This window comes from Eleginops maclovinus, chromosome 1, assembly GCF_036324505.1.
Source record: "Eleginops maclovinus isolate JMC-PN-2008 ecotype Puerto Natales chromosome 1, JC_Emac_rtc_rv5, whole genome shotgun sequence".
Taxonomy (NCBI): Eukaryota; Metazoa; Chordata; class Actinopteri; order Perciformes; family Eleginopidae; genus Eleginops; species Eleginops maclovinus.
In genome coordinates, this window is record NC_086349.1 from 372,555 (window position 1) to 387,740 (window position 15,186).

A 15,186-nucleotide genomic window follows, 5' to 3' on the forward strand; every position below is an offset into this window, starting at 1 on the left:
GGTCTGGGGTCAACGTTTGTACAAGACTGGTGAAAACAGCGAGAAACTTCTCATTTGCAAGTTCGTGAAAGCGTAAAGAAACACGTAAACAAATTATAAAATGACCCTGACTCAAATAATTGTAATTATGACCTGACACATTTGATTGTGTAAATGTCTAAAAAATAACCTATATTAGTAGATGCTAAATAGTTGTTTTTTCACTTTCAATAGTTTTTTATACTTTCTTGTTGATTTTGTTATAACAACAAGAACGTAACCTAACGCAGCAGTGAATACAGTTGTGTTTATGGGAATCAGTACTACTCAATATCAAAGACTGTATCGCTCAATATAGCATGAATAATGATTACATCAGCTCATTCACAAATCAATTGTTTTTCTTAAACATTCCCATTCGGCATTACCTTTGAATCATGCATTAATTTTGAGAGTTTGAAATGCGGTTATGACATTATTTCAAACTTATGCGTAAATGACACGCAGTTTTGATTATTTTGAATAACGGGGTAGCTACTGATGCTGCGTTTTACGTCATGGGAAACATTACTTTTCAAAGAGCGATAACGTTATCAACATATATTCAAACATGTAAGGTTAAAATATAGCTCCTACTCGTATATGCTGTCAAATATGCTGTGTCTTGTTATACACACTAAATGTGTAAGGTGTTTCCTGCGAATTAGATACTTATTTTTAAGTGCTATGCGGTTTTACCAAAGGCCCTGAACGCAGCGTGACACAACAGCGAAGATGGCGTGTTGTGGAAACGGTTTTTGTTGCCGATGTTGCGGCAGAGAAGGAGAGAGTCGGACACCAGAGGAACTGGTAAGGCAAAATATGAATTAGTCCAAAAGGGGGTCTCCTGATTAATTATCAATTAGATATTTTCCGTCGGGAGATCACGTGGGTTCTTCTCATTGCCCAGTTCTGGTTTGCTTACTCCACCCTGCTGATCAGCCACTCTTGTGTTATTGTGTCTTACATCTTTTACAATAAAACCCATTAACAATGCAAAACTGACACCTTCTCAATAATGTATATGTATTTATTTATTTATTTAAGAAGGGACAATGCACATTGATTCCATGATGTAAATGTATCAGATTTATCCAAGGCTCATTTTCATTTGCAGTCTCTGGCATGCTGATGGCACTAAAAGAAAGCACAACAGTACATAAGCACGGAAAACCACATGAGCAGCATTACAATACATAAATACACATAGTGTAAAAATATCTTCGGATCGATTTTAAGACACCGGTAAAGATACGAAACTGTTTAAAGCAGTTTTTTATCTGTAGCATAAGTTTGTATGTGTCTCTCTAATACAATTCGTAGGGTTCACGTTCCTATCAAGCCCACGAAACATAGATAGAATAGAATAGAAGGACCCCTTAATTGTCCCACATAGGGTAAATTTACATTCTGCATTTCACCCATCCTAGTGTTAGGAGCAGTGGGCTGCCATATGTAAGGCGCCTGCCCTGGGGAGCAGTGTAGGGAACAGTGCCTTGCCAAGGGAAACCTCGGTAGCACTTGGTCTTTCCAGGACTTGAACTTGTGACATCCTCTTGTAAATACTAGGTCATAATTATTTTTTTTTAAACTAGATTATTTTTACTGTATGATATTTTGCCAAAAATCAGCTTGTTTAATAAATGACAGTTTATATTTCGGGGCAATCAATCAAAGTGTATTTATATTGCACAATATCATTCAATTTACTTTTGTCTCTAGGGGCTTTACAGTTTGTACATAATATGACACCCTCTGTCCTAAGACCTCCGCAGCGTATAAGGAAAAAAAAACAACTCTGGGAAAGCTGGGTTAGTAGCATACATATTTGGGACATGAGAATACACAAGATAATTAAGAAAGAAGCCTATAGCAGCAAATCTATGGGCTGAATGTAATCAGCCCTAACTATAAGCTTTATCAAAAAGGAAGGTCTTAAGTGCAGTCTTAAAAACAGTTAGGGTGTCTGCCAAATTAACATAAACTGGAAGCTGATTCCACAGAAGTGGAGCTTGATAAGAAAAGGCTCTGGCTCCCATTGTGCTTTTAGAGACTCTAGGAGAAACCAATAACCCTGCTTTTTCGGAACGCAATGGCCTAGTGGGCCAGCAGAGTATAATGAGCTCTTTAACATAGGAAGGCGCCTGCCCATTAGGGCTTTGTAAGCAGGAAGTCTTTCTTCCTTGTTCTTGTCATCACGTGTGCTGCAGCATTTTGAATCAGCTGAAGCAACGTTTTGGTAAAGCCTGAATAAGGAGTTACAATAGTCCAGCCTTGAAGTCACAAATGCATGGACTGGTTTTGAGGCAAGATATGCCTGATTTTTGCAATGTTACGCAGTTGAAAAAAGGCCGATTTCAAAATAAAGCTATTGAAGCAGACGTGTGACGTGACGATCAGAGACAAAGGTCAATCAATTCTGGACATCCCATGTTCTCCACAACATTAGGGTGCACTGTGATTATGTTCTATGTAAACTATGTGCTGGTTTGGGACCTATATTAATATTGGGCCTGTTGATGGACATGAAACTGTATATGCACTTTATTTATGTTGTATTTCTTTTGTTGTATTTGATTAGCCTCTGTTTATCTGATGTATTCATGTGCAATGCGAATTTGTGTTTATTAGGTCAGTTTACATGTTAAAAGGAGTGAAGCTTACACAGGCACTGGGGGGCATCTCAGGGGGTCCTTCAGGTGAAGCGTGGGAAGGCGAAGGGATTACTGATTGGACGAGAAGAGTGTGTGCAGCCTCGTGATGTCATGTGCTTGTGCTCGGTTGTATTGCAGAACTACTGAAGTAAAGAGAGTTTCTTTAACGTATGCACGCCTGAAAGTCCATTTTGTGTCCATGTGTGCAACACTGGTTTCCATGTTGTGAATAAAATAGTATTCAGCTAAACACTTGTGGTTAGCAGCTGGGATTAGCAGTCCCTGCTTTGCTGGATGTGTCTCTAGAGACAATAACAAATATTTTAATGTTTTCCTGAAGACGATCCTCGGGGAAATCCAAGATGAAGAGGATGAAATTCTACCCAGGAAAGACTATGAGGTGAGTGAGCAGTGTGGATGTGTTCAGGTACAGATGTCTGAGTCAAGTGTGGATTGACTGTTCTTGTTTTGACTTTGCAGAGCTTGGATTATGACCGCTGCATCAGTGAACCTTACGTGGAGCTTCTCGAGAGAATGGACAACAAGGTAAGAGAGACACTTCCAGTATCTTTTGTTTACTCGTCAGTCAAAGTGGAGGGCACATCTACAAAGCTTTCACTTCCAGCAGGAGGGTTCTTGCAGATGCATGTTTATTGTGTGTTGAGGAAAATCTTTTCATAGGCCAATACCTTTGACCCAGTTTATCACTTTGCTACTCTCCTCTCTGAGCACAGGCCTGCGACCTTGGGCTGCTCTCTCTCTCTCTCTGTCTCTCTCTGTCTCTCTTTCTCTTTCTGAAATCACTTTTGTTGTTGCTTGTTAAGGGTCGAACACAAGATATTTTGCTGGCTAGGGACATCATGTAGTCCATTTTATTGGATACTCTCTCCCCTTTGGCATATATTCCTAGCTAGGGACAGGAGTTATAGTGCCTTGCTTGTTATGGCTTGCAGAATGTTGATTATTCCCTCAGAGCTAAAAACATGGGACGTCGGAAAACATATTCAGAATTGGTTTGGCAGGGGCTGTGACACCTTGTTGCTGCAGCAAATGTCTTTGTAAATTATCTTGCCTAGACTGCTTATCTAAATAATCAACTAAATAATCTAGCTAATTGGTCTGACCACTTTTAGTTAACAACAGAAACACAGCTTTACATGCTTTTACATCATCTGGAAGAGCTGCTTGTATGGCAGTAGTAGAACATGTTGAGTAGTATGCTTACAATATCTATTTCTTAAATATGAAATAATGATTGTATAAAAAATGTACAGAAATGTAATGGTAATATGGAGAGAATAAAGAAATGGAATGTGCACAAAAAAATAAAATGGGGAAATGTGCATTCTGCTGCCCTTTACTGTTGGACAAGGCCATGTGATAAAAACAACCCATAATTAAAAGATATTTTCTACATTTTATTATTCCTATCTCAGATGTCAAATGTGTTTAACATGTTTTCATGTTCCAATAGAAAGCAAAAAAGTATGAAGCAGTGCGATGGATGCTGATGTTTGCAATCGGAGTCACCGTGGGTCTGGTAGGTGCGCCCAGAATATCTCTCTGTTTGCCACATTTCAACGCACCCATCATGACTTCCTGTTTCCTTCAGGTGGGCCTCTTTGTGGATTTCTTTGTTCGCCTCTTCAGCAAAATCAAATATACTTTGGTTGCGAATTGTATCCTTTGGCATGTTTCTTGTAATTACATAATGTATTTAGTTCAGTGGTCAGCAGAAGCCTGTCTGTGACGTTCTTTCCACCGAACAGGGCTATGGTCGTGAAAATGTTGTAATGTTAGTGGAATAATGTGAGCATTTGCGCAAAGTCCAATATTACCAAAAGGGTTATAATAACGTCTTTCAATTTAACAAAGATAACTTATAGAATACGCACTTTTTGAACGTTTTAAAAGAAATTATGAATAGGATTCTCATAATATTGATGAACTTTTATTGGAATCGTTTTCAACATTATTCTTTCAAATCCTTCATCCTGCCTCCTGGCAGTTATGCTCTGTTACCCAGGACAGTGAGGTAGACAGAATGCTCTACATCCACAGTGAGTATGAATGGAAGCGTGTGAGCGGAGCACCTGATGCTATGAACATTGATTTGTCTCAATATTTTGTGTGAACAGATGGACAATCCCTGTGTAAAAGTGTCATCTGTAAATTTACAACATCTTCCACAAAAGCAGAAACAAGATTATTAAACAGAGCAGCAAATACACAAACAAATTCAACAAATAGAAACAAATCTGCAAAACTTTAAATTGATTCACAAATGATGCATGGGATATGGACAGGCATATGAAGCCCTAGCCGTTCTGCTGAATTAGTGCAGGGGTCCTTTGGGGCGGCCATCATTCATTACAGTGTTCTGACAGTAAAGCTGAAATGTGTGTGTGAGTGTATGTTCCTGAGCTCAGCCTGCAGCTGTGCAGCAGTGCAGTGAGACAGGCTGTCTCCCTCTGTCCCTGTTGGAGCTCCTGGCCTTCAACATGACCTTCGTCTTCATCGCCAGTGTGCTCGTCCTGGTTGAGGTAGGACGCTCACATACAGCAGCTTTTACATTCAACTTTCACAGTAAACAATGTCAATCAGAAAACGCTCCACATGACTTCAGGAAGAAGCATATTTGTTAAATGAATATCTCTCATGAGATAAAGCCCTGGTCCATAACCTCCCGACACACACATCGTAACAATCCATTTGGCCAACACATTAACAGCAGGTCACAGGAGATGGAGCTGGTTGTTGGTTTCATTCCCCTGTAGTCAGTGGCGTTTCTATATGTAAAAAACAGGTGGGGCACAAACAACTTAGATATGTTATATAGGCTTCTGGTGCTTCTTTAACACGTCAACAAATAGCTGTAAGTTATCCATGGTTCCGAGGCAACAGCTAGAGAGAGATTTTGATTTTTCAAACCACTTTTATTCACAAATAAATTAAACACACCACATTAGAACAAAAAACAATTCAAAACAACTTCAATTCAGGAATTGACTGAAAACCAGCTCATCATTCTCCACTGAAACCAAAGCATTGTTAAAGCACCACATGTTTTGAAACTCACCTACATTTTCTGTCAGATGAAGATAACTGAAATCAGTTTTTACCCTCGCTCTCACCATGCATTTAAAGATCAGCACAGCATCACAGGCCATCGAGTCCACAACTTTATTTCTCCTGCTGAGGTAGATGGCCATTTTGGCCTGGCCCAACAAAAAATTCAGGAGCTGACATTTCACCTTTTGTCTCTGGGTGTACCTGTAACCAAGGATGAACACTTGGGGGGAAAAAACCTCACCAAACAAAACAAACATCTGGGTCAGTAACTGAAAGAGACAAAGGAGTCGATCACATCCTGAGAAACAGTGGAAGATGGTTTCCCTTTGGTCACAGAACGGACAGGTGTCAGAAACAGCTGGGTTGATCACTGAAACAAAGGCATTGACAGCAACCGCGCCGTGCAGAATCCTCCACTGTAGATCCCCCAGCCTCTTTGTCAGCGGGGGCTTGTAAAGCGCTCTCCACTCAGGCCTCTGAGTCTCAGTCAGGGCCAGATGGGCTCTGCACCGGGTGTCCACTCGGCCCTGCAGTCTGCTCTGGTTTAGCACTTTTGTCATTAAATAATACATCCTTTTGTTGGACATGGTGCTAAACTTAAAATCAGTGACATTATTTAACCTTAACAGAAAACTATCACATGTGACGTCAGGAACACAAAGTATCTCTGGAAAAGAGTCATTTTCGTTTGGTTCAGTAAGTCCGTTACAGAAAGCAACAGCCAGTGCCAGTTCTGGGTCGCTGAGCTGCTGTTTCCAACCACTCCGCAGGAGGCCGGTCACTCGGACTGACCTGATGCCCAAACGTGCCGCCAGGCCTGCAGCATTGTCCAGGCGAGGGCCACACACCTCCAGCACATGTCCCAGTGTGAGGATCTTCTCTTCACAGAGTCTCTGCTGTAGAGAAGGCCCTATTCCACACAGAAAACGAGTCCCGTGGACCACCGGCTCTTTGAGGAGCCAGAATAAAGAGGCACAGTTCTCCGTTCTCTCTTTCCGGAAAAGCCCCCACACCTTGAAAAGTCCCTTGTAGAAGCATGAGAGGTTGTCCAAGTGTACTCCTTTAATGTCCATTAGGAACAGCGACTCAGCCAGGCCCAGCCCTCCACAGCGCTCCAGTACAGCACGAGCCACGGGTCTCCATACCAGGTCAGCAGGTCCAGTCAGGAACCTCTGGACGAAACGGAGCCTGAACGCAGCCCCTCTGCTTGCCAGGTGAACCAGTCCATGTCCCCCTTCTTCCTTTGGCAGGAAAAGGACGCTCTGCGGGACCCAATGCATGCGGTCCCAGAAGAAATCCACCATTAGCGCCTGCACCCTGGACAACAGGTTTACAGGCGGGTCTGAACATGCCAACCGGTGAGCCAGCATGGAGGACACAAGGTTATTCCAAATCAAAATACGCCCCTTATAAGAAAGTTTTGGAAGGATCCCCTTCCACTTCTTTAATCGGCCTTCCACCTTTTCCACGAGCCCGTCCCAGTTTTATAAACAAAAGGTCTCGTCACCGAGATAAACACCCAGGTACTTCAACCCTCCCCTCTTCCAAACAAGGCCCCCAGGTAAAACTAGACCATTAAAGTGGCCTGCCCCTACTGCTAAGGCCTCACTCTTCCCCCAGTTTACTCTAGCAGAAGACAACTTGCTAAACACACCTACAGTATCTGTTAAAGCATTGATATCCTTTTGAGTTTTTACAATCACCATTACATCGTCTGTATACGCAGACAATTTAAGAACGTGATCGCAGCCAGGAAAAGAAAAACCATGTCGTTTGGACCTTAGGTTGTGTAGGAGAGGCTCTATGGCCAGGGAGTACAGCATCCCAGACAAAGAGCAGCCCTGTCTGACTCCTCTCTCGGCTTTAAAAGGAGCACACAAACTACCGTTAATCTTCAGTACACTCTCAATGTCCCTGTACAAGACCTGGATCTTGGCTATCAGACCAGAGCTGAGCCCAAAAGCCTCCAGCGTCTGCCACAAGTACTGGTGCTCAACTCGGTCAAAAGCCTTTTCTTGGTCCAGAGAAATCAGACCAAGCTCACAGCCCAATGAACCGGAGAGGTCTAAAACATCTCGAATCAGAGTAACGTTGTCAGTTATCAACCTGCTGGGTACACAGTATGTCTGGTCTACATGAATGACATGCTCCATCACTTTCCTCAGCCTCGTCGCCAACACTTTGGAGAGCAGTTTGTAGTCGGTACAGAGAAGGGATACAGGACGCCAGTTCCCAAGCTCCTGCAGGTCTCCTTTCTTGGGGAGGAGAGTGAGCACCGCCCTCCTGCAGCTCAGAGGCAACCTCCCCTTACTGAGACTGTCCCTGAGGACATCCAGCAGGTCATCACCCATAACAGGCCAGAAAACCTTATAGAAGTCTGCAGGCAGGCCGTCTATGCCAGGAGCCTTCCCACTCTGCATGCTCTGCAGGGCCTCCTGCAGCTCCTGGGCAGAGAGCTCAGCTTCCAGGTCTGCGCTGTCCCCCTCAGGGACCTTAGGAAGGCCTTCAAAGAAGGATAGCGCCGCCTCTGGTTCTGCCTGGTAATCTGACCTGTAGAGCTCTTTATAAAACCTGACAGCACACTGCTGAATGTCGGCCGACTCCTGAAGCAGCTGCCCAGTGTCTGACCGCAGGGAGTGCATCAGCCTCCTCTGACCGTTCCTGCGCTCGAGACCGAAGAAAAAGTGAGAGGGAGCATCCATTTTCACGATGTTCTGAAACCGGGATCTGACCAGAGCACCCTGAGCAGAAAACCCCAGCAGGGCGGACAGAGCTGCATTTCTACTTTTGAAAACCTCAACATGTTCTCGCTCTCCTGTGGAGTCTGCCAATCCCTGCAGCTCCACCACTTCCTTCTCCAGAACCCTCAGAGATCTAGCCATGTCCTTGGTGACATTGAGAGTGTACTGCAGGCAAAGCTGTTTGATTTGGACTTTCCCCACATCCCACCACTGCTGAAGACTACTGTACTCACTCTTACAATTACGGTAGTTTTGCCCAAAAAATTTGAAGACTGTTTTAAAATGATTATCAGCCAACAGAGAAACATTGAAGAGCCAATACGCACTATTGCACTTCACATAATTAATAAAAACTGAAACCTGAACAAGGGAATGGTCAGAGAACCCAACAGGACTGATGGAGCAGCTCCTGCTTGTATTCATGTGGTGGTTAAAACAGTACACTCGGTCCAGTCTGGCTAGAGACAACAGATTGTCCCTACAGTGCACCCAGGTGTACTGCCGCTGGCCCGGGTAAAGATGCCTCCAAATGTCACACAGCTCGAAAGATTCTGTGATCCTCATTAAAGCACTCCTAGAGGCAGCATGCGGTTCCCAGTGGTTCCTGTCCAGCACAGGGTTTTCTGTGCAGTTAAAGTCACCCCCCAGGAACAGATACTCCTCACTACTGCAGGTGCTAAGGGCATGCTTCAACTGCTCAAAAAATAAAAGCCTTTCAGAGCCCACACTGGGAGCATAAATATTAATAAAACATATTTTAACCTTCTCGAAAACAACATTTAATTTCAACAAGTGACCTGGAATGACGTCCTCAACAGTGCAGGAAAAGGGTGTGAAACCTCTGGCAAAGAGAATAGCAACCCCTCCACTATTGCTGCATTTATGGCTGAAGAAGCCCTCCCCACTCCATGCCCTCCTCCAGTCACTCTCATTGTCAGCAGTGCTGTGAGTCTCCTGGAGAAACGTCACATTCAGATTCTTACTCTCTATTAAAGAAAACAAAGATGCTCTCTTGGCATCCCCTCGAGCACCGTTAATATTCAGAGAGCCCAGCTTTATGTCACCCATAATGAAAGTATAGCTGCCTCCTAACCAAGTCAAAACGATAACTGAAGAAAAGGAAAGGAGAGAAAAGACAAACAAGATGTACTTAATCATGACTTTCAGCAGTTTCTTCTCGGATCTTCAACAGTAATTTCCTCAGCCTGTAGATCTCCTGTTCGCTAAAAGTAAGCTGCCCAAGGCCTCCTGTGCGCCGCATGAGAGCCCTAGCAGAGTCATGAAACATCAGCTGATCAACAAAAAAATCCTGCACCCTTACCGCCTTCCTCCCTTTAGTATCCTTCAGGAAGCCTCTGATCCTCTGGAAGGAATACTCCTCACCCCTGTCTACCTGCATACTTTCACTGAAAGCCTCCCTGTCACTGTCACTGACCTCCGAGTCATCTGAGAGTCCCTCTGGCTGAGAGGAACACAGCGACTCTATCTTCAACACCTTTTTTGTTTGGGCCACGTTGTTGTTGCACACCTCTGCACTTTTTCTTTTAATCAGTAATTTGAGCAACTCCTCATCCATGATGACTTCCTCCAAAACAGATTCAGCCACCCTGGCTGCAGTGTGCCCACTGTCCCCGAGTGAGTTACTCAGTGAAGCGACAGCCGGCCCCGCCCCCTCCGCAGCGTTCCCAGCCCCCACCACAGCGACGGGAGCAGCAGGCGGACCCGCCGCCGAACCGCCACCCGCTCCCCCAGGGCACGCGCGGATCAGATGTCCCTGAGCTCCACATCCAAAACATCTCAGCGTATCAGACGTGACATGAACAGTGTAGGCGAAATCGTCAATACGAAAACTAAGAACCAAGTTGAGTTCCCCCTCATCCGTGCTTAAGGTGCGGTGACTTGCAGCCGAGGGGGATCATTTTTATTGGAGACACAAGCTGCCCGTGCCGAGCCAACTCTCTCTCCAACAACTTGTTCCGCAGAAACGGGGGTACATTCGATATTACCACTTTTTTCGCGGGAGTGGCAAGGGGTAGCACGGGTAGCAGCGTCCCTTTAACCACTATCCCGCTCTCCACCAGCTGATTAGCTTTCTCAGTGCTGTCTAAGAAAATAACCACAGCACTGTTCATCCGTGAGGCAGATTTCACCCTGCCATATCCCACCACAGCACCCACAGCCAAACTACACTCCTCTACCGAAACACCGCCAGGTGGAGAGGGCTTGACGGCGTGCTGGTGAGTCAGCTTCTCCAACCCGGAGCTGCTGCCACGAGACGCCATGCCAAGCCGTGATTGTGTATAACAAAGTTATACACAATCACCCAGTGAGAGAAACAAATGTTTAAAAGGGTTTGAAAACTTGTGTATAACAAAGTTATACACAATCACCCAGTGAGAGAAACAAATGTTTAAAAGGGTTTGAAAACTTACGAAACCGATCCCCACTCTCCGCTATACTCACCGATCCACTCACGATCCACTCAGAGAGAGAGAGAGAGAGAGAGAGAGAGAGAGAGAGAGAGAGAGCGCAATACTTAACAATAACAACAACCATACTGCTTCAGCATGAAAGTACCGTATAGACTTTTAATAAAATATACTTTTGCTCACCAAAGCTGAAGGCTTACTTGAAAAGAAAAGCGGCACAGCGGTTACTTCCAGTTTTTCTCCAAGAGTCAGTGTCCCAAATTTGTGCTCCAGTAAATGGTCAACTTCATTCATTTTCCGCTTTTATTATTTATGGCTGGCGACGTATTCTCTCTGCTCTCTCGTCTCCTGTTGTCAATTACACTTCCCGGGCACTCGCACTATCTAATCAGCTTTGCCCCACAGGTGTTTGTTTTCTTTGCTGCACACACTGAATAGAAAACCACACTGAGCATTCCGAGAACCAGCATCTTATCGTGGTGGAGAGGTTCGTGTGCCCCGATGAACCTGGGGGCTGTGTTGTCTGGAACCTTGTGTTCCTGGTAGGGTCTCCCATGGCAAATTGGTCTCAGGTAAGGGGTCAGACTAAGATTGGTTCAAAAGACCTCATGACAAACACACATGAAAGTGAGGATACCTGGCCCGGAGGAACCCCGGGGTCCCTCTTCTGGAGCCAGGCCCAGAAGGAGCCAAAAACATGTAGTGCGGGGGAACTGGGAATGTCTGGAGGAGTCCCAAGTCCAGGAGGCCTTCAACTCACACCTCCGGCGGAGCTTTTCAGGCATCCCTGTGGAGGCTGGGGACATTGAGCCAGACTGGGCGGTGTTCAAAGCCTCTATTGCCGTAGCTGTGGCGGGGAGCTGTGGTCTCAAGGTCTTAGCTGCCTCAAGGGGCGGTAACCCTCAAACCTCGTGGTGGACACCGATGGTCAGGGTGCCTGTCCGACTGAAGAAGGAGGCCTTCTGGGATATGTTAAACCCTGGGTACTCCTTACGCAGTTGCAAGGTATCGACTGGCCCGAAGGGCAGCAGCCTCAGCCGTGGCCGAGGCAAAGCAGCGGGTGTGGGAGAAGTTCAGAAAAGCCATGGAGAAGGACTTTCGGTCGGCACCAAAGTTGTTCTGCAGGGAACCATCCAAGTTGTGTACAGTAAGGATGGACGCTGTTGACCTCAACTGATTGGGTGTTAGGGCGGTGGAAGGAGCACTTTGAGGAACTCCTGAATCTGACAACTCCGCCCTCTATGTTAGAGGCGGAGCTGGAGTATGAAGGGGGATCAACTCCAATCTCACGGGGGAAGTCACTGAGGTAGTCTAACAACTCCACAGTGGCAAAGCCCCAGGGGTGGATGAGATCTGCCCAGAAATGCTGAAGGCTCTGGGTGTTGAGGGACTGTCATGGTTGACACGTCTCATCAACATTGCGTGGAAGTCGGAAACAGTACCAAAGGAGTGGTTCCCCTTTTTAAAAAGGGGGATCAGAGGGTGTGTGCCAATTACAGAGGCTTCACACTACTCAGCTTCCCTGGGAAAGTTTACTCGAAGGTGCTCGAAAGGAGGGTCAGACCAATTGTCGAACCTCAGATTGAAGAGGAACAATGCGGATTTCGTCCTGGTCGTGGAACAACGGACCAGCTTTTTACTCTCGCAAGGATCCTGGAGGGGGCCTGGGAGTACGCTCATCTGGTTTTCATGTGCTTTGTGGATTTGGAGATGGCGTATGACCGGGTTCCCAGGGAGATACTGTGGGAGGTGCTGCGGGAGTATGGGGTCTCTACTCAGGGCCATCCAATCTCTGTACTCCCAAAGCGAGAGCTGTGTCCGTGTTCTCGGTAGCATGTCGGACCAATTTCCGGTGAGGGTTGGCCTCCGCCAGGGCTGCGCTTTGTCACCAATCTTGTTTGTGATATTCATGGACAGGATTTTGAGACGTAGTCATGGGGGAGGGGGTCTGCAGTTCGGTGGGCTAAGGATTGCACCACTGCTTTTTGCAGATGATGGGGTCCTAATGGCTTCATCGGTCTGTGACCTTCAGCACTCACTGGATCGGTTCGCGGCCGAGTGAGAAGCGGCTGGGATGAGGATCAGCCACTCCAAATTTGAGGCCATGGTTCTCAGCAGGAAACCGATGGACTGTCCACTACAGGTAGGGAATGAAGCCTTACCCCAAGTGAAGGAGTTCAAGTATCTCTGGGTCTTGTTTTCGAGTGAGGGAACAATGGAGCATGAGATGGGCCGGAGAATCGGAGCAGCGGGAGCGGTACTGCAGTCGCTTTACCGCACCATTGTGACGAAAAGAGAGCTGAGCAAGAAAGCAAAGCTTTTTCGTTCTTACCCTCACCTATGGTCATGAAGGATGGGTCATGATCGAAAGAACGAGATCGCGGATACAAGCGGCCAAAATGGGATTTCTCCGCAGGGTGGCTGGCATCTCCCTTTGGGATAAGGTGAGAAGTTCAGTCATCCAGGAGGGCCTCGGAATAGAACCGCTGCTCCTTTGCGTTAAAAGGAGCCAGTTGAGGTGGTTCGGGCACCAAGGTAGGATGCCACCTGGGCGCCTCCCTAGGGAGGTGTTCCAGGCACGTCCAGCTGGGAAGAGACCGAGGGGTAGACCTAGGACCAGATGGAGGGATTATATCCCTTCGCTGGCCTGGGAGCGCCTTGTCAGAGCTGGTTGATGTGGCCAGGGAAAGAGAAGTTTGGGGCTCTCTGCTGGAGCTGTTACCTCCGCGACCCTGACGGATAAGCGGGAGAAGATGGATGGATGGACTGAGCATGTGCAGTGTAGTTTTCATATCACATGTTCATTTTCACAGTGAGAGAGGGTCAGCCCGGAGCTTGACCCACATCGCTCAATAGGCACACTGAGGACTCACTAATCAGACGAACAGCAGCAATGTAGATTACGACTAAACATGATCTTAAAATATAATTAAACATATATTTTATAAAAAAACATATATATATTATTTTAATTATTTTCTGCTGACCACAGCCCCACCTGCCCCTTATGACGACTCGCCACTGCCTGCAGTCAACGTATTGTGTCAATTGGCAATACACTGAAAATGCTCCCGATGGTCCCAAAGGCTGAAAAAGCACTTTATGATCGCTGTCTATTCAGCTTTGACAAAAGTGGATGTAGTCAGAAGTTTATATACCATAGATAGAGCAGTGATTTATTCATCCTGTTAATCATTCACACAGTCTCCTTCGCCTGGCAGCAGCAACTGTGTAGCTTTGAACCTTTTATCATGTGTTTAACATCTTCGTATTTGTCTGATTTTAAGGTTTAATCTTAATTTTTGAAACATGCTGCTGTGCTGTTTGTGAGTGGTCCAAACACCGTCACTTTGAGACACTCACTGAAAAGACAACCAGCTTCTTAGCGGACCCCGGTTGTTAGGGTTGGGGATGCCAGATAACACAGATATCCAGGGTCTGTTGGCTTACAGACCACTGTGAACCTGCTTTATGAAACCTTCACTTTCCAGTATTTGTTTCAAGATTGACCCAAACTCTATCAATACAGACATACACAAAGCTACAATTTATTTAATTTTCAATGCACATAAAAAGTGTGTTTGTGATTCTAGAGAACGTGTGTTGTCTGTTCCCAGCCTGTAGCTGCAGGTTCTGGGATCCCAGAAATTAAAAGTTACCTAAACGGAGTGAAGGTTCCAGGAATCGTCCGGCTACGAACTTTCCTCTGCAAAGCTGCTGGAGTCCTGTTCAGTGTGGCGGGAGGTAACGTATGATTTTAATGCTGAATGTGTCCAAGTTAAATGTTTTTATATTGAAGGGGCTGGCTGCTGACAATTTCTTCACTGAATCACAAAACTCTTCTGGCACCAGCGGGAATAATAATATTTCCAAAAGGAAAAGTGCATATTCACTCATTGATGAGAGGTGTCGTTGTGAACACTGTGTGTGTGTGTGTGTGTGTGTGTGTGTGTGTGTGTGTGTGTGTGTGTGTGTGTGTGTGTGTGTGTGTGTGTGTGTGTGTGTGTGTGTGTGTGTGTGTGTGTGTGTGTGTGTGTGTGTGTGTGTGTGTGTGTGTGTGTGTGTGTGTGTCCAATCAGGTCTGTTTGTGGGGAAAGAGGGGCCAATGATTCACAGTGGAGCCATAGTGGGGGCCGGCCTTCCTCAGGTACCTCCCCTCACTTTTGATTTTGGTACCTGTGTCATATCTTGAAGGCCACAAACTGTCTGTGGTCACACAGCAGTCAGGGGCCACAGGAACAGGTTCCTTTCTGTTATTCCTCCGGTAAAAAA

At 45.8% G+C, this 15,186-nt stretch overlaps 1 protein-coding gene across 4 annotated transcripts in view; it reads left to right on the forward strand.

The window, feature by feature from the left end:
* The first annotated feature begins 9 nt into the window (after positions 1-9).
* The window catches only part of clcn6 (chloride channel 6), a 30,623-nt gene continuing 15,446 nt past the window's right edge, over positions 10-15,186 (forward strand). The window contains exons 1-9 of one of the 4 annotated variants that reach the window (XM_063878761.1): positions 10-60; positions 723-828; positions 3,013-3,072; positions 3,153-3,218; positions 4,147-4,212; positions 4,285-4,351; positions 5,109-5,215; positions 14,532-14,658; positions 14,994-15,061. In XM_063878761.1, coding sequence (XP_063734831.1) covers positions 754-828; positions 3,013-3,072; positions 3,153-3,218; positions 4,147-4,212; positions 4,285-4,351; positions 5,109-5,215; positions 14,532-14,658; positions 14,994-15,061 — 636 coding nt within the window. In that variant the 5' untranslated portion in view covers positions 10-60; positions 723-753. Of the gene's footprint in view, positions 61-556; positions 829-2,761; positions 2,821-3,012; positions 3,073-3,152; positions 3,219-4,146; positions 4,213-4,284; positions 4,352-5,108; positions 5,216-14,531; positions 14,659-14,993; positions 15,062-15,186 lie in introns of those variants that run through there. The other 3 variants (XM_063878751.1, XM_063878741.1, XM_063878769.1) reach the window with 3 other exon arrangements.